We start from the raw sequence: 26743 nt of genomic DNA on the forward strand, positions 1-26743 counted from the left end.
ACACACACACCCCTCTCTCTGCCCTTCCCCTGCTCTCTCTCTCTCTCTCTCTCTCTCAAGAATAAATATTTTTAAATTTTTCAGAAGTATCTTTTAAATGTAAATCACACCATATCACTTTCCTGCTTTCAACGACTCAACAGTTTTCCAATACTTTAGGTAGTAACTTAAAAGGTACTATGTCAGGGGCCCCAGTCTGACTTTCTGACATCTCATACCATCCTGTGCTCTAGCCCTCAGACCCAGAATTCTAAGTACACACAATCTTTTCCCTCAAGACCTTCATATTGGCAGTTCCATCTGCCTAAAATGATTTTTGCTGCTCTTTTGGCCTGCTGATTCTTCATTAAATGTCACCTATTGGCCTTCCTAGTCACATTATATAAAGTAGAAAGCATACCCATTATTTTCTATACTATCTGTTTAATTCTTTGCACACTACTTATCAAAATCTTTAATAATTTTACTTATTGAGCTGTTTATTTGTTGTTGTATCCCAATTTTCAGAAGTACATGAGTTTCATGAGGGCAGTAACCCTCATAGCTTCTCTATCTTATTATATCCAATATGTATCATACCTCACAACACATTGTTGTGCCTATTATGGCACTCAAATATTTTTGCAAATTAATGATTGCCCGCCCACCAGTCACCAGGCATCTTTCCTTATTGTCACAATAATTATGTAAGTAGGTATTATCTGTATTTTATAGATGAGTAAATTGAATCTCAGAGAACTAATTCACTTACTAAGTATACATGGCTAGAAAGTGGCTTATTGAAGCATTGAGTCCTGATCTAAGTCTACTCTACCAATCCTAACTCATCCCTCACTGCCCTAATCAAGTAGAACATAGAATTAGGTGTGTGTGTGTGTGTGTGTGTGTGTGTGTGTGTGTGTGTTACCCACTTACCCGCTGACTATCCTAAAAATCCAGAATCTTTGGTGGGGTGGAATGAGTTGGCCAAGTGGATAAAAACCTATTCACTTCTTACAACATAGAATTGTTTTTTTTTAATCTAAAAGTATTTCATAAAAATAGAGGTGGCCAAAGGCCCATTTCTGCTTGTACATCACAAGTCTCCATGTAAAGAACAAGTCCAGGGGCATATGGTGAGGCTTTTGGGATTTGGCATATGTTGTCACCTATGATTAAGACCATATAATGTGCAATATAACAGGTAAAGTCACCATTATTATCAATAATACTTGATTCCAAAGTTAAATATGTTAGTTCATTCATTCATCTGTCCATTCATTCAGCAAACATTTATTCAATACCTACTATGTACAGACACTGTGGGATCATGAGCTACAAATAGCTATTCTACTCAAGAGGTCTAAAGTATAAAATGAGAGATAGAAAATGTCATACAGCATAGTTAGGGCTATGATATGCAAGCTACAACTCTTATTCAAGAAATTAAAGGCAATCATACCACTTTTAGAGTTGATACAGAAAGGACTACAAGGAAGGTTCCTGGTCATAAATGAAATGTAAGCATAAATGTGCAGGATGAGAAGATGTGCAGGATGTTAAATCTTTCACAAAGATTTCAAAACTAAGATGTCTAAAGACTTCAGTCTAAAGACCAAAACTTAGGTCTTTAGACACCTTTTTACCTAACACTCTCTTAAAAAGCCTACCTATCTATCTTATAAGATACTAAACCATTTTCCTTACTATGTATACCTCATCCCAGCTGCATTATTTTTTAAATAAAATATATGGTAAAATGGGATTGTAATACTAGTCTTGGGTTAATTTGCTAATTTATTAGGGGAATAAGGGAGAAAGTAGATATGATACACCCTAATATCTTTGCTATCTGCTTCCTACCAGCATGCAATAGTATAACTTCCAGAATAACATTCTGGAATTAAGTGGCAACACCTATAGGTCATGGTCAATAACTTGCTAGGAGGTCACCTGACTGAAATTCAGAACTAGTCTCCTAAAGATGTTTATGTAGTGCCAAGTACTCTTACAAATTGGTCAAAACCATAATCTCTCTGGAATCCTATTGAATGTTGGGACCTGTGAGGATATGGTGAGGTACCTTAGAATCCTCCTGAGCAGCAAGTTGCTCTGTCTTCTCCTTTAGGCATGTCAGCACAGTATCAGGAGTGTCCTCTCCAGAGGAGCTTGGCTCAGGGCCCACAGCTTCTGGCTTCCCATTCTCTCTGGGGACTGCAGGTTGCTCACAGGACAGGTTTCTAGGTGGGTCTTTGGGAGCACTCCCTTGTTCTTCTGACAATTTCAGCTTTAGTTCTAAGAGAAATGCCATGAGTTACCATGATCAAGGAGGACTCACTGGGCTTAAGAGCAGAGAGCCTTTCAGAAATTCCCACCACTGATGTGAAGTCAGTGGAAATGGACACTATTGCTGATAGCTTTCCACAGGGCAAGGGCAGCCTTAATAACTAGAACCAACAGCATATCTCCTACTCAGGTGTGAAGACAAAGGGCTCTAGAGACTGGGATCTTATGGAAGTTGAGGGTTATGTGTAGAAGTAAGTCAGTGGTTTAAATTTCAGAGGATGAGATCTAGAGGAAGATGGTACCAGGCCCTCAAATATTTCACCCAATACCTACCACAACACCTGGAATTCTATACTCACTGGTTCATTTACTTGAGTTTTGAAAGTTTTGTGTCATTAAGAGCCCCTGTGTAAATGCAAGCACTTCTGTAAGGCTTTACAAATGCAGACATCTGAGGAAATACAGGAGGGATAGGATATGAGAGATGGGAGTGCAGCCCCAACTTGACAATTTTGTCTAATGTCATCTTTTAAAATCCAGGATTCACCATTATTGCAATGTGTTTCTATATAAACCTAAATAACTAAAAGTAAAAAAGCAACTTGGGAATTATCATGGAATTAAATTTCAGAATATGCTAAAGGGTGGCCACTTATATTGATTTCTCAATTATAGAGCTCATTTTCTTTGTTTGATGTTTGTTTTTTAGTTACACTCTGGTGTGATGTTTAAACATTGCATATTTTATAAACCTGCAACATCATTACAGTTTAATACCACTGAGTTCAGATTCCCTTCCAGTTCCTTATCACCTTTGGAAAATTTACAAATTTGGAAAAATTTCCACATCTAAGTATTGAAATAAGAATGTGGAAAGAGAAGGAAAATTAATTTTTTTATAATTTTTTAAAGTTTCTTTATTTTGAGAGAGAGAGAAAGAGAGAGAGAGAGAGAGAGAGAGAGAGAGAGAGAGAGAGAGAGAGAATACCAAGCAGGCTCTGCACTGTCAGCACAGAACTGGATGTGGGGTTCAAACTCATGAAATGTGATATCATGACCTGAGCCAAAGTCAGACGCTTAACTGACTGAGCCAGCCACCCAGGTGCCCCAGAGGAGGCAAATAAATTTTTATTGGTAAATACCATAGTCCTTTTAAGTGGATTTTAGAGTTAATTAACACTCATATCATCATCATAATCTCCAGAGAAAGAAGAAAGAAGAACACTGGATTAGGAGGTAAGAGCACTGAGTTTTATATCTAGCTCACTACCTCCCAGCTACATAAATTGTCTCTATCTCTGGACATAAATGTCTTCATATGTACAATGGGGTATACGGAGTAAATGATTGTTCAGGCCTTTTTCTAACATCCAAGAATCCAGTAACCTAGGGGGAAGTTAATACTCCACGTGTTGAAATGTTCCTGGCACTGAAGTGAATCATTTCTCTTTGGAGTCTGGAGTTCTTCAATCTCTTTGTAAGGAGAATTATTAGATGGAGCCAAATAATGAAAGGGACCCAGGACCATTTATTTCAAAACGGAGCCTCCAATCTACGTGAGAGATGAGGTTAAAGAGGGCACAGGTGGAAAAGAATAAAAAATATCTTAGAGCAAATTATCTATTTTAACTGCTTCCTTTATGGAAAAAGAGACTCTTGGCTGGCACTTACCTTTAAGTTGTTTACGACCTTTAGCCAAATCATTCATCCATTTCAGGACTTCAGGATTAGAAGTCTTGTCACCATGTGAAGGCTACAAAGGAGGGGAAAGTGTGGGTGGAAGGGAGGGAGGAAGGGAAAGAAAGGTAAGAAAGGAAAATCAAAATTTTTAGACAGCCAAGACACACAGAGATGGTTCAGAAACATATAAATCTGGGAGAGAAATTCATGTATGACAACTTCCAGATGATAGAGTTAGTTCTGAAAAACAAAGCAAACATTCTTGAACTCCTCCACACTTTTGTCCTTTCCATGGGCATTGTTCCTAAACATGTCTGGTCACTCATCACTTTTCATATAGCCTGTCCATGCCAGTGTCCCCTACAGTCTGACCATCAATCACCCTGTGGTCCACTCACACCCCACATGTGGTTGCTAGGCCATTCTTCATATCAGCGCAAATGACTGCACTGATACAAACCAGTGCTTACTCCCTTGCCTGTACTCACAAACAAGGTTTATGACCACAACTTGTCTGGTTTATACTAACAAACTCGAAGATTTCCTTGAAGATTTCCTATCAGTCATTTCCACCAAACTCAAGAAAGGAGACCCCAGGATGTCTAACACCTGACAATAGTCTGGGAAATCAGTACTTCAGGGGGATACCCAGATTTCTAATCATCTCACTGTTTATACACTCAATATCCTACTAGCTAGCACTAAAGTCAAACTTAATTATATGTGTCTGACCTTGGTCAAATTACTTAGCCTCAGTTTCATCTGCCAAATGAGGATTACACCAACATCTGCCTCATAGGGTTGCTGTGAGGGATAAATTAGTTGATGTATGTAGAACAGTGAAAGTAGTTACTAGAATATGCCAAACCCTACAGGTGTGTTAGCTATAATTACAAATATTATTATTATTATTACTGGTGGTCACAATAGTAATAGTGTTACTATCAGACTTTCATGGGAATTCTGGATATGTTTTCACCAACAAACATACATGTAGGGGTATGTATCTCTTGCCAAGTAGCTAATCAAAGTTGGATGTGGCAATAAAAGTTATTTTTGATTTTGGAAGGACATGACTCTGTTAATACAAATCATTCACTTTGATTTCTGGGTTTCTTCTCAGAGCATGAAAGTGGATTTTCTACAGGAGAGAAACTAGGAAAGAAAGATAGACATACTTAGTCTCCATCCCCATAGATCAGTGAGATCATTCTTAAACAAATCAGAGCCACCTGATAACTTCAATGCAGACTCAAGAAAATTAATGGTTACTTTAAATTGAATATATACAAGACTATATAGGAATGTTTACAATGACTTGATCATAATTATAATATTGCTAGAAGTATGTATATTGATAAGTAAATATGTACATTGGCTAAGTCTAGGGGCTGTGCCATATTTTTTTTAAAGCATCCACTAAGTCTGTATAACGTTAGCAAGTTTCTGGTGAGAGAAAGGCATCAGGAGAGAAATGTGTCTCTCCTAGGTTCAAAGGAAAAAACAGTGCTTGTTTTGACATAGTCATCAAATGTACATATCAAATGTACATGGAAAATAAATATATTAATAGTGAAACACAAGGCACAGTTCTGTCACTTCTAGAGTGATGTAAAAACCACATATGTCTGAGTCAAGATGGAAACGATTGAAGGAAAACAACAGTGGTTTTTTCCTACAGGAGCTCAGATGGGAGAGTATAGATGCTTTCTATGAGTGAAGGCCTGGTTTCAGTACCTTGGACAGTGACACAAGGACACACCTCCCGAACAGCTTAGCCTAGTGCTACCCATGATGTGCTAGGATGATGCACTGTACCTCTTCCCTGATACACAGATTAGTATGCTGGCTTTGGGTAACAGCCTGGTTGTATGGACACCCAATGTTTTACATTTAGTTTCACAAAATCCTCACAGAATTCTACCCTCTGATCTGTAAACACATCTTATTCACCTGGAACACGTCTTTGTCACTGGATATGCTCTATACAGTTACCATCTTTCAAGTTAGTTAATTCGAGTTAGTTAACATATAGTGTAGACTTGACTTCAGGAATAGAACCCAGTGACTCATCTCTTACATATGACACCCAGTGCTCACCCCAAAAAGCGCCCTCCTTAATGCTCATCACCCATTTAATACACTCCCTGGCCCCAATCATCTTTTGAAGTAATGTTAAGAACAAAAGCCTAAAACCCTACAACCAAGGACTACTAAAGAAATGAGCTCTCACTACTGCAAATAGGACGTAGGAAAAATTTAAGGCTGATTTTTTTCTTCTGACAAAATATTTTAAAGCCTGAAATCATTTTCTGAAATGATTTTTTTTATTTCTTTACTCCTGGGGGAGCTTTCAAAAGAGGTTAAATCAAGCTCACAAGGATGGCAGCTTTAAAATCGCATGGAAAGTTTTCATTAACAAGCTATGGATCTTCAAGCCTTCTAACTTATAAATTGAAATATTCAGTTTAATAGACCCCAAGAGGCTATAAACCCAGAAATTACAGTGTATATTTTGTTCAATGCAACTAAAATGGGATCTCCAAGGCACATGACTGAGGGTATCACTGGACCAAATCTGTGCTCTATCAAACACAGTTCAAAAGACACTTTGGAAAGAGATCTGATTAGGAATGAAAAGACCTGAGTTGCCCTGGCTAGGTCAATTCTTTGCTGTGTGATCCTGGGGAAGTTACTTCCCTTCTCTGAGCCTGTTCCTTCAAAGGTCAAATGAGAAATAAGACTGGCTGATCCCTTCTAATTCTAACATTCTCTAATTTGTGAACATTCTCTAATAGTGAACATCTGGCTGAAATAGCCTTTTCTAAGTCCATGAGTCTAATGATAGTTAAATGTGAAATTAATTGTAGAAATAAACAGGGTTTGAATAGGAATATAAAATGGTCACATTCAACATAGAAGGAAAGGTGCATGTTGTACCAGGGCATCAGACTAACATGGAGGCCGAGCAAGAGCTCAGACTAAAATATTAGCTGTGGGTGCTATTAATTCCATAGTACGCATGACAGGAAGGAAAGCCTTACACACAGCAACCAATTAAAGCCCAATGACATGTCAAACCTCTAACCACAGCCTGGCACCTTGACAGAAAGGGTGAGGGGAAGCTCTGTTCCCTGAGACATCAAAGGTTCTGATTACATCAGAGACTTTTGTACACACTGAAGCAGTGGTGACCATGACGCCCTCCTCTACTGCTCCCAAATGCATTCATCCGCATTTGTGATGTTTAAGTGTGTTGTGTGAGCATGTGCCTGCACCAGCTCTAAAACTTCTCTAGACAAAAACAGGAGGTGCCAGGAGAAATTCTATTAAAATAGGCAGCCGGCTGGGTGGCTCTTACAATAGAAAGAAGTAATCCAGAGTCCTGTGGCTGCAGGCTGAAAAATTTAGTGAAGAATTAATGTGTCAAATGTTTCTCTCTCTTTGGACAAGGCAGGCTGTCAGGGGATAGCCTGGCCGAATATCACTAAAATAGATTAAAAATGTAATAATATCTAGGACCACTTACTTCCCTTGTGTGAAACACTGTAATAAGCATTATATTACAGTATAATATTCACTCATCTAATACAAACTTAAGAAGTCACTACTAATATTAACTCTACTGCACAGATGGATAAACGGAGACTCAGAAAGATAAAATAACAAGTCCAAAGTCACAGAGTTCCTAACTAGCTGTGCCAGATTCAAATCCAGATCAGTCTGATTTAAGAATTTCCAGGTGTATGGCAGGCTGACAGCCTGGACACAGACACAGTGTAGAAGTGGGGAATGGACAGAAGAAGACTGAGACAAAGGAGGGATCCTTGATTGCTTGTTGGGTAGGTGAGAACACAAAGTTCCTGTGCCTGAAACTAGGAAGCTGGGTGATGCCATTTTCACCTCTCCTGCACGTGCACCTACATGCACATGCACATATATACCACACCAATCCATCCTAGTAAGCTAAGCAGTGCCACCTAGTGGAGAACAGAGCCATTACACCAAGCCCCGCCCAACTCCGCCCTCCAAGCACATGCCCTAGAGAACCACAAGTTTCTCCATCTTCTTAGTGTACAGACTATAGAGTGCTTCATTGTTTGAGTTCTAGGGGAAACTGGATGTAACTTCATTCAAGTTTCACTCTGTTTGCTGGTTCATCTATTTTTTTTAATTTCTTTTATTTTCTTTTTCTCCTTTCATTTATTTTTCTTGGATACAGAAAGAGGAAATTTTATTTTTGTCTTTTTATTTTATTTTTTAAAAAATTTTTAACATTTACTTATTTTTGAGAGACAGAGACAGAGTGTGAGTTGGGGAGGGGCAGAGAGAAAAGGAGACACATAATCTAAAGCAGACTCCAGGCTCTGAGCTGTCAGCACAGAGCCCAACTTGGGGCTCAGACTCACAGACTGCAAGATCATGACCTGAGCTGAAGTTGGATGCTTAACCCACTGAGCCACCCAGGCGCCCATAGTTTCCTTTAAAATGTTTTTAAATTCTTTTTACTATGTTTTATATTTTTTTCTAAGTATTTTATTCTATTTCACTTTCTTCATTACATTTTATTCTATTTTATTGTATACATATTTTTAATTTTTAAACTTTGTTACTTTTTGACTTTTTCTTTCTTTTTCTTTTCTTTCCCTTTTTTCTCTATTCTATCAAGTTTCTTTCAACAACCAGACCAAAACTCACCTAGACAGAGGATACAGCTTCTTTTATTTGATTTTCTGTGTTGTTTTTAATATTTCTTACTTTTTATTTTATTTAAGTTATCCTTTTTCTTCCTCCAAAATGGCAAAATGAAGGAATTCACCCCAAAAGAAAGAACACAAAGAAATGACAGCCAGGGGTTAATCAACACAGATATAAGCAAGATGTCTGAACTGGAATTTAGAGTCACAATAATAAGAATATTAGCTGGAGTTGAAAAAAGCATAGAATCTCTTTCTGAATAGATAAAAGAAGTAAAATCTAGTCAGTATGAAACTTAAAATGCTATAACCAAGAGGAAATCTTGAATGGATGCAACAGTGGCAAGGATGGATGAAGAGAGCAGCAAATCAGTGATAAGAGAAGACAAATTATGGAGAATAATGAATCAGAAAAAAAGAGAGTAACTAAGGTAAAAGACCATGGTACAAGAATTAGATAACTCAGTGACTTATTAAAAAGGAATAACATCTGAATCATAGGAGTCCAAGAAGATGAAGAGAGAGAAAAAGGGGTAGAAGGTTTATGTCAGCAAATTATTCTGGAAAATTTTCCTACTCTGGGGAAAGACATAGATGTCAAAATCCAGGAAGCACAGAGAACTCCCAATAGATTCAACAAAAACTTACCATCAACAAGGCATATCATAGTCAAATTCACAAAATACACAAACAAGGAAAGAATTATGAAAGCAGCAATGGGAAAAAAAAAAGTCCTTAACCTATAAGGGAAGACAGAGCAGGGTTGCAGCAGACCTATCCACAGGAACCTGGTAGGCCAAAAAGAAGTGGCAGGATATATTCAACGTGCGGGATTGGAAAAATACGCAGCTAAGAACTATGTATCTAGCAAGGCTGTCGTTCAAAACAGAAGGAGAGATAAAGAGATTCCTGACAAACAAAAACTAAAGGAGTTCATGACCACGAAACTATTACTGCAAGAAATTTGAAGGGGACTCTCTGAGTGGAGAAAAGAAGAAACAAAACAAAAAAGACCAAAGGCAACAAAGACTAGAAAGGACCAGAGAACACCACCAGAAACTCCAACTCTATAGGCAACACATTGGCACTATATTCATATCATTTGGTACTTACTCTAAATGTTAATGGACTAAATGCTCCAATCAAAAGACGTAGGGTAACAGAATGGATAAGAAAACAAGATTCATCTATATGCTGTTTACAAGAGACCCACTTTAGACCTAAAGACACCTTCAGATTGAAAGTCAGGGGATGGAGAAACATCTACCATGCTAATGGTCACCAAAAGAAAGGCAGAGTAGCCATAATTATATCAGACAATCTAGATTTTAGAATAAAGTATGTAACAAGAGATGAATAGGGCATTATATCATAATTAAGGGGTCTATCCACAAAGAAGATCTAGCAATTGTAAACTTTTATACCCCAACGTGGAGGTACTCAAATATATATCAGTTAATCACAAACATAAAGAAACTCATTGATAATAATTCCATAATATTAGGGGATTTCACCACCCCACTTACAGCAATGGACAGATCATCTAAGCATAAAATCAACAAGGAAACAATGGCTTTAACTGACACACCGGACTGGATGGTTAACAGATATATTCAGAACATTTCATTCTAAAGCAGCAGAATGCACATTTTTCTCAACTGCACATAGAACATTCTCCAGAATAGATCACATACTGGGACACATATCAGCCTTCAACAAGTACAAACAGATTGAGATGACACTGTGCATATTTTCAGACCACAATGCTATGAAACTCAAAATCAACCACAAGAAAAAATTTGGAAAGACAATGAATACTTGGAGACAAAAGAACATTCTACTAAAGAATTAATGAGATAACTAAGAAGTTAAAGAGGAAATTAAGAAGTAAATGGAAACCAATGAAAATGATAACACAACAGCCCAAAACCTCTGGGATACAGGAAAGACAGTCATAAGAGGGAAGTATATAGCAATCCAGGCCTTCCTAATGAAGAAAGAAAAGTCTCAGGTACACAACCTAATCATACACCTTAAAGAACTTGAAAAATAACAGCAAATAAAGCCCAAATCCAGCAGAAGACAGGAAATAATAAAGATTAGAGCATAAATCAGTGCTATCAAAATTAAAATAATAATAATAATAATAATAAAGCAGTAGAACAGATCAATGAAACCAGAAGCTGGTTCTTTCAAAGAATTAACAAAATTGAAAACCCCTAGTCAGATTGATCAAAAAGAAAAAAAAAAGGACCCAAAATAAATTAAATCAAGAATAAAAGAGGAGAGATCACAACCACCACTGCATAAAAACAAATAATGAGAGAATATTATGAGAAATTATGTCAACAAATAGGGCAATCTGGAAGAAATGGACAAATTCCTAGAAACATATATTACCAAAACTGAAACATGAAGAAACAGAAAATGTGAGCAGACCCATAACCAGTAAAGAAATTTAATTAGTCCTCAAAATCTCCCAACAAACAAGGGTCCAGGGCCAGATGGCTTTCCAGAGGAATTCTACCAAACTTTTAAAGAAGAGTTAATAGGGGAAAATGACAGTGTAGGAGGACGCTGGGCTCACCACGTCCTGCGGATCACTTAGATTCCGCCCACGCCTGTCTAAATAACCCAGAAAATCACCAGAAGACTAGCAGAACGGATTCTCCAGAGCCAAGCATATATGGTCCACGGAAGAGGGTAGGAAGGGTGGAGAGGCGGTGCGTGCTACACAGACTGGAGGGAGGGAGTCGGGATGGAGGGGCAGTCCACCGGCAAAGCAGAGGCCCTGAGTCTGGCTTGCAAAAACGGACGGGGCGGACGGAGTGTGTTCTGACAGCAAGTGGGACTTAACATCTGGAATGTTATAAGTTAACAGATCTGCTCATGAACGGGAGGGCTGGAGGACAACGGGAGGGAGAGTTGTTGAGCCACAGACAACAGAGTGCAGCTTGGAGGGGAACAAAGGTGCTCGCCAGCGCCATCTCCCTCGCCCATCCCCCAGCCAAAATCCCAAAGGGAACCAGTTCCTGTCAGGGAACTTGCTTGCACCTCGCAAACACCCAACACTGTGCTTCTGCAGATCCATCCCTCCAGCGGGTCTGAGTCCCTCCCGGTGCCACAGGGCCCCTCCTGACCAGATCACCGAAGGAAAAGCAAACTGAGCCTGCCCCTCCCTCCCCTGTGCACCTTGCTGATCCACCCCAGCTAATACGCCAGATCCCCAGCACCACAAGCCTGGCAGTGTGCAAGTAGCGCAGACAGGCCACGCCACTCCACAGTGAATCCCGCCCCTAGGAGAGGGAAAGAGAAGGCACACACCAGTCTGACTGTGGCCCCAGTGGTGAGCTGGGGGCAGACATCAGGTCTGACTGCAGCCCCGCACACCAACGCAAGTTATTCAAGACAGCACAAGGGAAGTGCCCTGCAGTTCCTCACCACTCCAGGGACTATCCAAAATGACCAAACAGAAGAATTCCCCTCAAAAAACCTCCAGCAAATAACGACAGCTAAAGAACTGATCAAAAACGATTTAAACAATATAAACAGAAAGTGAATTTAGAATAATAGTCATAAAATTAATTGCTGGGCTTGAAAACAGTATAAAGGAGAGCAGAGAATCTATTGCTACAGAGATCAAGGGACTAAGAAACAGCCAGGAGGAGCTAAAAAATGCTATTAATGAGCTGCAAAGTAAAATGGAGATGACCACAGCTCGGATTGAAGAGGGAGAGGAGAAAATAGGTGAACTAGAAGATAAAATTATGGAAAAAGAGGAAGCTGAGAAAAAGAGAGATAAAATAATCTAAGAGTATGAGGGGAAAATTAGAAAACTAAGTGATGCACTAAGAGAAATAATCTACGCATAACTGGTATTCCAGAGGAGGAAGAGAGAGGGAAAGGTGTTGAAGGTGTACTTGAAGAAATGATAGCTGAGAACTTCCCTGATCTGGGGAAGGAAAAAGGCATTGAAATCCAAGAGGCACAGAGTACTCCCTTCAGACGTAACTTGAATCGATCTTCTGCATGATATATCATAGTAAACTGGAAAAATACAAGGATAAAGAGAAAATTCTGAAAACATCGAGGGATAAACGTGCTCTAATATATAAAGGGAGACCAATAAGACTTGTGACGGATCTCTCTACTGAAACTCGGCAGGGCAGAAAGGAATGGCAGGAAATCTTCAATGTGATGAACAGAAAAAATATGCAGCTGAGAATCCTTTATCCAGCAAGTCCTTCATTTAGAATAGAAGGAGAGATAAAGGTCTTCCCAAACAAACAAAAACTGAAGGAATTCGTCACCACTAAACCAGCCCTACAAGAGATCCTAAGGGGAACCCTGTGAGACAAAGTACCAGAGACATCACTACAAGCATAAAACATACAGACATCACAATGACTCTAAACCCATATCTTTCTATAATAACACTGAATGTAAATGGACTAAATGCACCAACCAAAAGACATAGGGTATCAGAATGGATAAAAAAACAAGACCCATCTATTTGCTGTCTACAAGAGACTCATTTTAGACCTGAGGACACCTTCAGATTGAAAGTGAGAGGATAGAGAACTATTTATCATGCTACTGGAGGTCAAAAGAAAGCTTGAGTAGCCATACTTATATCAGACTAACTAGACTTTAAATTAAAGGCTGTAACAAGAGATAAAGAAGGACATTATATAATAATTACAGGGTCTTACGATCAAGAACAATTAAAATGTCTATGTGCCAAATACGGGAGCCCCCAAATATATAAAACAATTACTCACAAACATAAGCAACCTTATTGAGAAGAATGTGGTAATTGCAGGGGACTTTAATACCCCACTTACAACAATGGATAGATCATCTAGACACACGGTCAATAAAGAAACAAGGGCCCTGGATGATATATTGGATCAGATGGACTTGACAGATATATTTAGAATTCTTCATCCCAAAGCAACACAATATACTTTCTTCTGGAGTGCACATGGAACATTCTCCAAGATAGATCACATACTGGGTCTCAAAACAGCCCTTCATAAGTTTGCAAGAATTGAAATTATACCATGCATACTTTCAGACCACAATGCTATGAAGCTTGAAATCAACCACAGGAAAAAGTCTGGAAAACCTCCAAAAGCATGGAAGTTAAAGAACACCCTACTAAAGAATGAGTGGGTCAACCAGGCAATTAGAGAAGAAATTAACAAATATATGGAAACAAACGAAAATGAAAATACAACAATCCAAACGCTTTGGAATGCAGCGAAGGCAGTCCTGAGAGGAAAATACATTGCAATCCAGGCCTATCTCAAACACAAGAAAAATCCCCAATGCAAAAACTAACAGCACACCTGAACGAAATAGAAGCAGAGCAGCAAAGACACCCCAAAACCAGCAGAAGAAGAGAAATAATAAAGAATAGAGCAGAAATAAACAATATAGAATCTAAAAACACTGTATAGAAGATCAATGAAACCAAGAGTTGGTTTTTGAAAAATAAACAAAATTGACAAACCTCTAGCCAGGCTTCTCAAAAAGAAAAGGTAGATGACCCAAATAGATAAAATCATGAATGAAAATGGAATTATTACAACCAATCCCTCAGAGATACAAGCAATTATCAGGGAATACTATAAAAAATTGTATGCCAACAAACTGGACAACCTGGAAGAAATGGACAAATTCCTAAGCACCCACACACTTCCAAAATTAAAACTGGAGGAAATAGAAAGTTTGAACAGACCCATAACCAGCGAAGAAATTGAATCCAGATTGCTTCCCTGGGGAATTCTACCAGACATTTAAAGCAGAGATAATACCTATCCTTCTCAAGCTATTCCAAGAAATAGAAAGGGAAGGAAAACTTCCAGACTCATTCTATGAAGCCAGTATTACTTTGGTTCCTAAACCAGACAGAGACCCAGTAAAAAAATAGAACTACAGGCAAATATCCCCAATGAATATGGGTGTAAAAATTCTCAATAAGATACTAGCAAATTGAATTCAACAGCATATAAAAAGAATAATTCACCATGACCAAGTGGGATTCATTCCTGGGATGCAGGGCTGGTTCAACATTTGCAAATCAATCAACGTGATACATCACATTAACAAAAAAAAAAGAGAAGAACCATATGATCCTGTCAATCAATGCAGAAAAGGCATTTGACAAAATTCAGCAACCTTTCTGAATAAAAACCCTTGAGAAAGTTGGGATTGAAGGAACATACTTAAACATCATAAAAGCCATTTATGAAAAGCCCACAGCTTATATCATCCTCAATGGGGAAAAACTGAGAGCTTTCCCCCTGAGATCAGGAACACGACAGGGATGCCCACTCTCACCGCTGTTGTTTAACATAGTGTTGGAAGTGCTAGCATCAGCAATCAGACAACAAAAGGAAATCAAAGGCATCAAAATTGGCAAAGATGAAGTCAAGCTTTCGCTTTTTGCAGATGACATGATATTATACATGAAAAATCCAATAGACTCCACCCAAAGTCTGCTAGAACTGATACATGAATTCAGCAAAGTTGCAGGATACAAAACCAATGTACAGAAATCAGTTGCATTCTTATACACTAACAATGAAGCAACAGAAAGACAAAGAAACTGATCCCATTCACAATTGCACCAAGAAGCATAAAATACCTAGGAATAAATCTAACCAAAGATGTAAAAGATCTGTATGCTGAAAACTATAGAAAGCTTATGAAGGTAACTGAAGAAGATATAAAGAAATGGAAAAACATTCTGTGCTCATGGATTGGAAGAATAAATATTGTCAAAATGTCAATACTACCCAAAGCTATCTACACATTCAATGCAATCCCAATCAAAATTGCACCAGCATTCTTCTCGAAACTAGAACAAGCAATTCTAAAATTCATATGGAACAACAAAAGGCCCCAAATAGCCAAAGTAATTTTGAAGAAGACCAAAGCAGGAGGCATCACAATCCCAGACTTTAGCCTCTACTACAAAGCTGTAATCATCAAGACAGCATGGTATTGGCACAAAAACAGACACATAGACCAATGGAATAGAATAGAGACTCCAGAATTGGACACACAAATGTATGGCTGACTAATCCTTGACAAAGCAGGAAAGAATATCCAATGGAAAAAAGACAGTATCTTTAACAAATGGTGCTGGGAGAACTGGACAGCAACCTGCAGAAGAATGAAACTAGACCACTTTCTTATACCATTGACAAAAATAAACTCAAAATGGATAAAGGACCTGAAAGTGAGACAGGAAACCATCAAAACACTAGAGGAGAAAGCAGGAAAAGACCTCTCTGACCTCAGCTGCAGCAATTTCTTACTTGACACATCTCCAAAGACAACGATATTAAAGCAAAAATGAACTATTGGGACCTCATGAAGATAAATAGCTTCTGCACAGCAAAGGAAACAATCAACAAAACTAAAAGGCAACAACGGAATGGGAAAAGACATTTGTAAATGACATATCGGACAAAGGGCTAGTATCCAAAATATATAAAGAGCTCACCCAATTCCGCACCCGAAAAACAAATAACCCAGTGAAGAAATGGGCAGAAAACATGAATAGACACTTGTCTAAAGAAGACATCCAGATGGCCAACAGGCACATGAAAAGATGCTCAACGTCGCTCCTCATCAGGGAATTATAAATCAAAACCACACTCAGATATCACCTCATGCCAGTCAGAGTGGCCAAAATGAACAAATCAGGAGACTATAGATGCTGGCGAGGATGTGGAGAAATGGTAACCCTCTTGCACTGTTGGTGGGAATGCAAACTGGTGCAGCCCCTCTGGAAAACAGTGTGGAGTTTCCTCAAAAAATTAAAAATAGACCTACCCTATGACCCAGCAATAGCACTGCTAGGAATTTACTCAAGGGATACAGGAGTACTGATGCATAGGAGCACTTGTGCCCCAATGTTTATAGCAGCACTCTCAACAATAGCCAAATTGTGGAAAGAGCCTAAATGTCCATCAACTGATGAATGGATAAAGAAATTGTGGTTTATACACACAATGGAGTACTACGTGGCAATGAAAAAGAATGAAATATGGCCCTTTGTAGCAACGTGGATGGAACTGGAGAGTGTGATGCTACGTGAAATAAGCCATACAGAGAAAGACAGATACCATATGTTTTCACTCTTATGTGGATCCTGAGAAACTTAACAGAAACCATGGGGAGGGGAAGGAAAAATAAAAGAGGTTAGAGTGGGAGACAGCCAAAGAATAAGAGACTCTTAAAAACTGAGAACAAACTGAGGTTTGATGGGGGGTGGGAGGGAGGGGGTGTAGGTGATGGGCATTGAAGAGGGCATCTTTTGGGATGAGCACTGGGTGTTGTATGGAAACCAATTTAACAGTAAATTTCATATATTAAAAAATAAATAAATAAAAGAAAAGAAAAACAAAAAAATAAAGAACAGCTAATATCTATTCTTTTGAAGCTGTTGCAAAAATAGGAATGGAAGGAAATCTTCCAAACTCATTCTATGAGGTCAGCATTACCTTGATTCCAAAACCAGACAAAGACCCCACTAAAAAGGAGATCTACAGACCAATTTCCCTGATGAATATTGACACAAAAATCCTCAACAAGTTACTGACCAACAGGATCCAACAATATATTAAAAAAATATTAACCACGATCAAGTGGATTTATTTCTGGGATGCAAGCCTTGTTTAATATCTGCAATTAAATCAATGTGATACATTACATTAATAATAATAGTAACACATTAAAGAATAAGAACTATACGATCCTCTAAATACATGCAGAGAAAGCATTTAACAAAATACATCATCCTTTCTTGATAAAAAAAAAAACCTCAAGAAAGTAGGGATAGAAAGATCATACCTTAAGATCATAAAAAGCATATAAGGAAGACCCACCATGCAAATCATCCTCAATAGGGAAAACTGAGAGTTTTCTCCCTAAGGTCAGGAACACGACAAGGATATCCACTCTCACCCCTATTACTCAACATAGTGTTAGAAGCCCTAGCCTCAGCAGTCAGACAACACAAAGAAATAAAAGGCATCCAAATCAGCAAGGATGAAGCCAAACTCTGAGTCTTCGCAGATGACATGATACTCTATATGGAAAACCCAAAAGATTCCACCAAAAAACTGCTAGAACTGATCCATGAATTCAGCAAAGTTGCAGGATATAAAATCAATGTACAGATATCAATTTCATTTCTATATACCAATAATGAAGCAGCAGAAAGAGAAATCAAGGAATTTATCCCATTTACAATTGCACCAAAAACGATAAAACACCTAGGAATAAACCTAACCAAAGAGGTGAAAAATCTATACAGTGAAAACGATAGAAAGCTTATAAAAGAAATCAAAGAACACACACACACACACACACACACACACACACACACACACGGAAAAGCATTCCATGCTCATGGATTGGAAGAAAAAATATTGTTAAAATATCAATACTACCCAAAGTAATCTATATCTTCAATGCAACCCCTATCAAAATAGCACCAGCATTCTTCACAGAGCTAGAATAAACAATTCTAAAATTTGTATGGAACCAGAAAGACTCCGAATAGCTAAAGTAATCCTGAAAAAGAAAACCAAGGCTGGAGACATCACAATTCCAGGCTTTAAGATGTATTACAAAGCTCTAATCATCAAGACAGTGTGGCCTTGGCACAAAACCAGACACATAGATCAATGGAACAGAATAGAGAACCCAGTAATTGACCAACAAACATATGGCCAACTAATCTTTGACAAAGCAGGAAAGGATATCCAATGGAAAAAGGCAGTTTCTTCAGCAAATGGTGTTGGTAAAGCAGGAAAGTAACATACAGAAGAATGAACCTGGACCACTATCTTATACATACACAAAAATAAACTTGAAATGAATGAAATACCTAAACATAAGACAGGAAGCCATCAAAATCCTAGAGGAAAAAGCAGGCAAAAACCTCTTTGACCTCAGTCATGGCAACTTCTTACTCAACATATCTCTGGAAGCAAGGGAAACAAAAGCAAAAATGAACTATTGGGACCTCATCAAGATAAAAAGCTTCTGCACAGAGAAGGAATCAACATAACTAAAAGGCAAGTGATGGAATGTGGGAAGATATTTGCAAAGGACATATCAGATAAAGGGTTAGTATCCAAAATCTATAAAGAATTTACTAAACTCAACACCCAAAAAACAAATAATCCAGTGAAGAAATAGGCAAACGACATGAGTAGACAATTTCCCAAAGAAAACATCCAGATGGCTAACAGACACATGAAAAAATGCTCAACATCCCTCATCATTAGAGAAATGCAAATCAAAACCACAATGAGATACCACCTCACACCTGTCAGATGGCTAAAATTAACAACTGAAGCAACAACAGAGTTGGTGAGGATGTGAGGAAAGAGGAACTCTTTTGCACCATTGGTGGGAACGCAAACTGGTGCAGCCACTCTGGGAAACAGTATGGAAGTTTCTCAAAAAATTAAAAATAGAACTACCCTATGACCCAGCATTGGACTACTAGGTATTTATCCAAAGGATACAGGAGTGCTGTTTTGAAGGGGCACATGCACCCACCCCTATATGTATAACAACACTATCAACAATAGCCAAAGTATGGAAAGAGCCCAAATGTCCATTGACTGATGAATGCATAAAGAAGATGTGGTATATATATGCAATGGAATATTAATGGGCAATAAAAACAAATGAAATCTTGCCATTTGCAAAAATGTGGATGGAACTAGAGTGTATTATGCTAAGCAAAATTAGTCAGAGAATGACAAATATATGACTTCACTCATGTGGAATTTAAGATATAAAACAGATGAATATAAGGTAAGGGGAGCAAAAATAGTATAAAAACAGGGAGGGGGACAAGACATAAGAGACTCTTAAATACAAACAGAACAAACTGAGGGTTGCTGGAGGGGTTGTGGGTAGGGCGATGGGTTAAATGGGCAAGGGACATTAAGGACGACACTTGGGATAAACATTGGTGGTTATATGTAGGGGATGAATCACTGGATTCTATTCCTGAAATCATTATTGCACTATATGCTAATTAACTTGGATGTAAATTTAAAAAAAGATATGCCCCTCCCCCCAAAAAAAAGAATTGCCAGGTGTATATATACAGTGGAATATTACTCAGCCATTAAAAAGAATGAAATCTTGCCATTTGCAATAACATGGATGGAGTTAGAATACGTTATGCTACACAAAATTAGAGAAAGACAAATACCATATGATTTCACTCATATGTGGAGTTTAAGAAACCAAACAAATGAACATAGGGGAAGGGGGGAAAAAGAGGGAAGCAAACCACAAGAGACTCTTAACAATAGAGAACAAACTGTTGATGGAAGGTGTTGGGCTAAATTGAAGATGGGCTAAATTGATGATGGGGATTAAGGAGAGTACTTGTGATGACCACTGAGTGTTGTATTTAAGTGATGAATCACTAAAGCCTACACCTGCACCCAATTTTACTATATGTGTTAACTAATTAGAATTTAAATAAAAACTTGAAATAAAAAAATTGGCAGGTGATAAGTATAACAGGCTCCGGTAATGGAGCTTATAGTTGTTACTCTACAGTCCCCAAAGTGAGGGCATCACAGATCCAATAACACTCCAGATGCAAACAGAAAAAATCAGTTTCTCTCAAGATATCTAGAAATTTCAAAATGTAGACACTTACAAATCTTACTTCTATTCCTCCATTGCAAAACCCACTCATATTTATTCTACCATCCTAAGTCTGAGCTGATAGAACGCAACCACCTAAGGCAAGTTACAGGTATTTTATGGGCCTCAATTTCCTTATCTGTAAAATAAAGGCTTGTATTCATTATTTGTAGGGTGCCCCTCCTGTGCTAAAAAGGTAAAAGACGGTAAGTAGCTTTGAAAAAGAAAAGTTTGTCTTGAAAAGCTGTCTTATTTTGTTTTCTATAGTGCGAAGCTAAAAATCACTCTTTACACCCCTCTTTTAGTGAATTTGGAGCCACTGTGGGAAACAGGTCAGAAAGAATGAGAGAGTGGGATATCATCCACTTTCACCTCCCTCCCCCAATCTTATTTGACTCACGGGGATGTGCCAATTGCCTTTGTACCAAGGTTTAGTGAGCCTTTAAATATTTCAAGATGTATGAGACATTATCCCCTGTTCTCTTTTATTCTGCTAACAAGCTGTCTGGGCCCTCTGCCAAAGACCTAATATCTTTGTGCAGTTCTACATGAATATGATTTTTCTCTATGCCATGGTCACCATTAGGGAAGATAAATAAAACTAACGTTGGCAATGAGGACACTTACCTTTCTATTGTTTCTTATATAATGAAAGAAAAAGTTCATCATTACAACACTGCAACACCAGCATGAAGACTGGTGTCTCTTGGACTGGAAAAGATAGATTGGGGGTTGTTATTATGAGTGGCCTGAACAGATGTTACTTGATAGGTCCCTATCTATCAACCAGGAGATATTTTTATGTCAAAGAAAACTCTCCCTCATTCTGTTATACAAGTAGAGATTCTGTCCTTTGTGTCCTTAATAGGTTCTTACAAACATGTAAATGGTAAAGAGTTAAAGAAAAAATAAGATCATAATTCAAAAGTTTTCTAAATTTCAGTCCTAGACTATTAGTGATAGGAATGCTCCTTAGGGGGGAAAGAGGAGGATAGATAATCAAATCAGTTTGGAAATAAGAATTATAATCCAAATCTGGAGTCTCTATTCCATTGGTCTGTGTCTGTTTTTGTGCCAATACCGTACTGTCTTGATGATCACAGCTTTGTAGTAGAGGCTAAAGTCTGGGACTGTGATGCCTCCCTCTTTGGTTTTCTTCTTCAATATTACCTTGGCTATTTGGGGTCTTTTGTGGTTCCATAAAATTTTAGGATTGCTTGTTCTAGCTTCGAGAAGAATGCTGGTTACAATTTTGATTGGGATTGCATGGAATGTGTAGATTGCTTTGGGTAGTATTGACATTAACAATATTTATTCTTGCATTGTATGGCCAACTAATCTTTGACAAAGCAGGAAAGAATATCCAACAGAAAAAAGGCAGTCTCTTTAACAAACGGTGCTGGGAGAACTGGACAGCAACATGCAGAAGAATGAAACTAAACCACTTTCTTACATCATTCACAAAAATAAACTCAAAATGGATGAAGGAACTGAATGTGAGATAGGAAACTATCAAAACCCTAGAGGAGAAATCAGGAAAAAACCTCTCTGACCTCAGCCGCAGCAATTTCTTACTCAACACATCTCCAAAGGCAAAGGAATTAAAAGCAAAAATGAACTATTGGGACCTCATGAAGATAAAAAGCTTCTGCACTGCAAAGGAAACAATCAAAACTAAAAGGCAACCAATGGAATGGGAAAAGATATTTGCAAATGACATATCAGACAAAGGGCTAGTATCCAAAATCTACAAAGAACTAACCAAACTCCACACCCCCCCAAAAAAAAATCCAGTGAAGAAATGGGCAGAAAACATGAATAGACACTTTTCTAAAGAAGACATTCAGATGGTCAACAGGTACATGAAAAGATGCCTCAATGTCACTCATCATCAGGGAAATAAAAATCAAAACCACACTGAGATACCACACCTCATGCCAGAGTGGCTAAAATGAACAAATCGGGAGACTACAGATGCTGGTGAGGATGTGAAGAAATCAGAACCCTCTTGTACTGTTGGTAGGAATGCAAACTGGGGCAGCCGCTCTGGAAAACAGTGTGCAGGTTCCTCAAAAAAATTAAAAACAGATCTACCCTATGACCCAGGAATAGCACTGCTAGGAATTTACCCAAGGAATACAGGAGTGCTGATGTATAGGGGCACTTGTACTCCAATGTTTATAGCAGCACTTTCAACAATAGCCAAATTATGGAAAGAGCCTAAATGTCCATCAAATGACGAATGGATAAAGAAGAAGTGGTTTATATATACAATGGAATACCACTTGGCAATGAGAAAGAATGAAATCTGGCCATTTGTAGCAATGTGGATGGAACTAGAGGGTATCATGCTAAGTGAAATAACTCAGGCAGAGAAAGATACCATATATTTTCACTCATATGTGTCTCTTGAGAATATTAACAGAAGGCCATGGGGGAGGGGAAGGGGAAAAAAAGTTACAGAGAGTGAAGGAGGCAAACCATAACAGACTCTTAAATACTGAGAACAGACTGAGGGTTGATGGGGGTTGGGGGAGAGGGGAAAGTGGGTGATAGGCATTGAGGAGGGCACCTGTTGGAATGAGCACTGGGTGTTTCATAGAAACCAATTTGACAATAAATTATATTAAAGAATAAATAATAAAAAAGATTTTAAAAAGAGTTATAATCCATTACCAGAAAATATCTTTTTAGAGAGCAACTGACAGCCTGTGAGAATAAGACAGATCCAGGATAGGAACTCTATTTATGATAGATCCTGTGTTGGCAAATGAAAACAGCTGTCCCCTGGCACAGAGGAGTACCCAAAAAGGAAGGACAGAAAAGCCCACACACCTCAGACACAATCAACCCTTATTTCAAGCCACAGGGTCCTTACCCGGTATTTCTTTTCTTGTTCAAATTTTTCTTCAAATTTCCTAATTTTTCGCTTGAGGCTCTGGATGTGCTTGGTGAGCTGGGTAATGGTCTGTGGCTCCTTGCCATCACCACAGCCACACCGTGAAGAACTTCGTGGCCTGTAATGATTGCAGGGATGGAGAGAATCATCAAAAACCATGGTCTTCCCATAAACATTGCTGCTGGTCTACAAACGAAGCTTCCTGGATTATCAGAGAGGATAGGCCATTTTTGATGAGTCTACCATGGTGGCATTTACTTATTAATAGAGACCACTGATCAAAGAATTCCATCATGGGACAATGCTATCAGGGAATTTAGTGCAGAAATGTCAGAATATTATTCTAGGAAGTGCATTTCCTAAAGTTTGGAAGAGGCCAATTTAAGACAAAAAGAAATAGCCTGCTGTGGCATTATCCCTAACAGGTTGCACCTAATAACATTTTTAAAGAAGATATAGATAAGTAGGTAATTTTCTTGACCCAACAGAGCCTTGTGAATCTAATAAGAATGAACCCCCACCTCCAGAAAATGCATTGACCCTCTCACATAGCCCACAGTTTACAATAGCAATAATCCACTAACTCCCTCAAATCCATCAATAGACAGCCTGTAAGGTGAGATTTGGAAAATTCATTAATGACAGCAGAAGTTACTAAGGAGAAACTAGGATTCTCTGTACATATTTTCAGTCAAGGGACACTCATTTTAGTTTTGAATCAAAATTATTTGTAGATTTTTTTAAAAAAAGAATGCATAGTTTCACACTTTTTTGGGGGAGTGGAGGGCAGCTATTGTAAGCTACTACTCTTGTGGAATCTAAGAAGAAATTGAGGTAGACAACTCCCAAGCACTGCCGCAAGCTATCCCTTGAAGCCACTGTTGGGCATGCAAAGAATATTGAGCTTACCAAGAAGGATACTCCTGATATTTGCATAGACATATTCTTACTTAGGACTCTGGTCATTTGACCAAAAATGTTCAAACATGTAAGCTCTGGGGTATTCCTGCATCTCATGACCATTTCCTCCTGAGATGGCAAGACCTGACATGGTATTCCCAAATAGAAAGTACACTGATTCTTGCCATTCATTGCTCAGGTCTTGCGGTTGTATTTGATAGGCATGTCTGCACTATTTCAGACACAGACTTCATTATAGGTTATAAATGTATTTGAAAAAGTGGATGAAATGAAGATAAGGTTTTCTTACATCATAAACTGCTGAGTGCTGGGTGGAGAAGGGGCTGATTCAGGGTCTAAGTTGAATCTCTGGCTTTGGCTGAAGATGGAGCATCGTGGTGACAGCAGTGGGTTATCACCGTCAGTGATGTGATAGAGAAGCCTGCTAGTCCCGACAGACTGGAGGTCTTCTGGTGCACTGTCTGCTTCATTCTGCCCATCTTTGTGGGCTGGTGCAGGGTCTGAGGAAACAAGATAAATCATCAAGATTCAGAAATGACAGAGGCCTTGAGACTGTCATGTTCCTAAGTAAAGATCATAAACATTCATTATAATGTCTGGCTTCTTTGTCATTTCTTCTTTCTGTGGATATGAAAGGCTTTCAAAGTACTGTTATGTTTATTCTCAGAGAAACTGGATAGAAAATATTACAAAGCCACTAACAAAAAAAATGGAAACACAAATTATTTTTGTATAAATTTAAAGTAATGATTTAGTAATGATTCCATTTTACGTAAAAAGCATACATTTATGTGTACAAGTAAGTGCACTAAAATACCAAAGAAGCTACTTAGCAACTACAAAGCATGGAAGAATTAGGAATGATTCTTTTTCTCCTCCAAAATTTTTTGTAGTATTTTATTTTTGACAAAAATTAAAAAACAAGAACAAAACAGATTCCAAATCCTGTCTCCAGCTACATCTGTGTCTGAATTCTATGATCACTCCCCTTTTATTTTTTTTAATGTTTATTTTTGAGAGAGAGAGAGAGAGAGAGAGAGAAAGAGTGCAAGCAGGAGGGGCAAAGAGAGAAGGAGACCCAGAATCCAAAGCAGGCTTCAGGCTCTGAGCTGTCAGCACAGAGCCTGATGGGGGGCCCAAACTCACAAACTGTGAGATCATGACCTGAGCCAAAGTCCGATGCTTAACCTACTGAGCCACCCAGGGGCCCAGATCACTCTCCCTTTAAATGAACTCATTAACTTCCCACCTCAGGGCCAGTCCAGAGAGTGGGCACACCTGCGCTCTAGAGGAAGGGCAGGTAAGTGAGGAATATGAAAACACTGAGTCAGAGTGGCCAGGTGAGACTCTCTACATCAGGGGGCTCTAGACAGTTATTTGAGCAGAAGCCAAAACAAACTCCTTCTCAATTTTGCCCAGCAAACAACTCAGGACAATTCAAGGCTTTCTTTTATTCTTACCCCAAATAAAGAGAAAAACAAATGCTTTCTGGGTGAATAAGCAGAATCTGAAAACACTGACAATCCACTTTTCCAAAATAAACATTTATCACAATTTGGTACCGGATGACTCTTAATCAGGTTTAGAATGGCTCATGTTCTCCAGAGCTTGAAATGCAATTTGCTTTGTGCAACATCAAAGGTCTGATCCCTTGTGTGCTTTCAATTGGCTTCTTCCCTGTTGGGTTTCAGACTGGGAGCCTGGATAATGCCTCCAATGTGCCTGTGAAGCTCACTAACAGCATTCTATCAGTGGCTGAGCTGGCCAGAAGTGCATGAGATGAGGGCTGGTGAAGAGGTGGGGCCAGATGAACACCAGTGCCCAGGTCTGAAGCAAGGTGTGTCCGTGTGTCTGACAACTCACCACAGGCAACACCCTTGCTAAGAATAATTTACCCAGAAAACACAGTTTGGCAGGAGCCTTAAAGAGTAACAGGAGTAAGAGTTACTAATCAATAAATGTTACTAATCAACAACATATGCTAACAATCACCTTCAAAGCCCACCAGGAGGTATACAGGTGCTTACCAAATCCTTTCAATAAACCATTAGGCCCCAAAAAGAAATGCATTTTATTCATATTACCTGTTTCTGGACAGAATCTTTTGGTAATAATGATGGGGAAGAAGAGAATTTTTAGCAAGTACCTGGGACCAGTGTATTTTTGTTGAAATGGGAAAGGTCTGAGGCATTCAGCCCTTCAGCTCAGCTGTGGCCCTAGGGTCAAAATGAACATGAGTCTCTTGGTGCTGCTTTGTAATGCCAAATGGAGGCACTTGGGCTCCTAGCCATTTGACTGAAGTGGAGGCAAGAAGAGAGCTTAGCTTCTGAAACCCACAGGGTCCTATGATGGAACGTCATAAGATCACAGATCACTCTGAATGGCTCCTTTTGAATTGCATTACAATTAAATCCATAAACCTCCATTTATATGGTGTGTGCTTCTGTGGGCACTCATGTCATTTGCTGCCTACTTAACATCCCAAACCCCCTGCCCTAGATTTACCACTAGAGGAAGCAGAGAGCCACAAAGACCTAGAAGCACCAAGCTGAAAACCAACAAAAAGTCAAAAATTGAT

General features: G+C 38.6%; 1 protein-coding gene across 6 annotated transcripts in view; it reads right to left on the bottom strand.

Moving 5' to 3' along the window:
• Nucleotides 1-26743, bottom strand: part of FAM13C (family with sequence similarity 13 member C) — a 156929-nt gene that overhangs the window by 12129 nt on the left and 118057 nt on the right. For 4 of the 6 annotated variants that reach the window (XM_047826200.1, XM_047826199.1, XM_047826197.1 and 1 more), the window contains 4 exons: nucleotides 24455-24665; nucleotides 23224-23362; nucleotides 3937-4018; nucleotides 2063-2274 (listed from right to left, as the gene is read on the bottom strand). In XM_047826200.1, coding sequence (XP_047682156.1) covers nucleotides 2063-2274; nucleotides 3937-4018; nucleotides 23224-23362; nucleotides 24455-24665 — 644 coding nt within the window. The remainder of the gene's footprint in view (nucleotides 1-2062; nucleotides 2275-3936; nucleotides 4019-23223; nucleotides 23363-24454; nucleotides 24666-26743) is intronic. The other 2 variants (XM_047826202.1, XM_047826201.1) reach the window with 1 other exon arrangement.

The sequence above is a fragment of the Prionailurus viverrinus genome, chromosome D2, assembly GCF_022837055.1.
Source record: "Prionailurus viverrinus isolate Anna chromosome D2, UM_Priviv_1.0, whole genome shotgun sequence".
Lineage (NCBI taxonomy): Eukaryota > Metazoa > Chordata > Mammalia > Carnivora > Felidae > Prionailurus > Prionailurus viverrinus.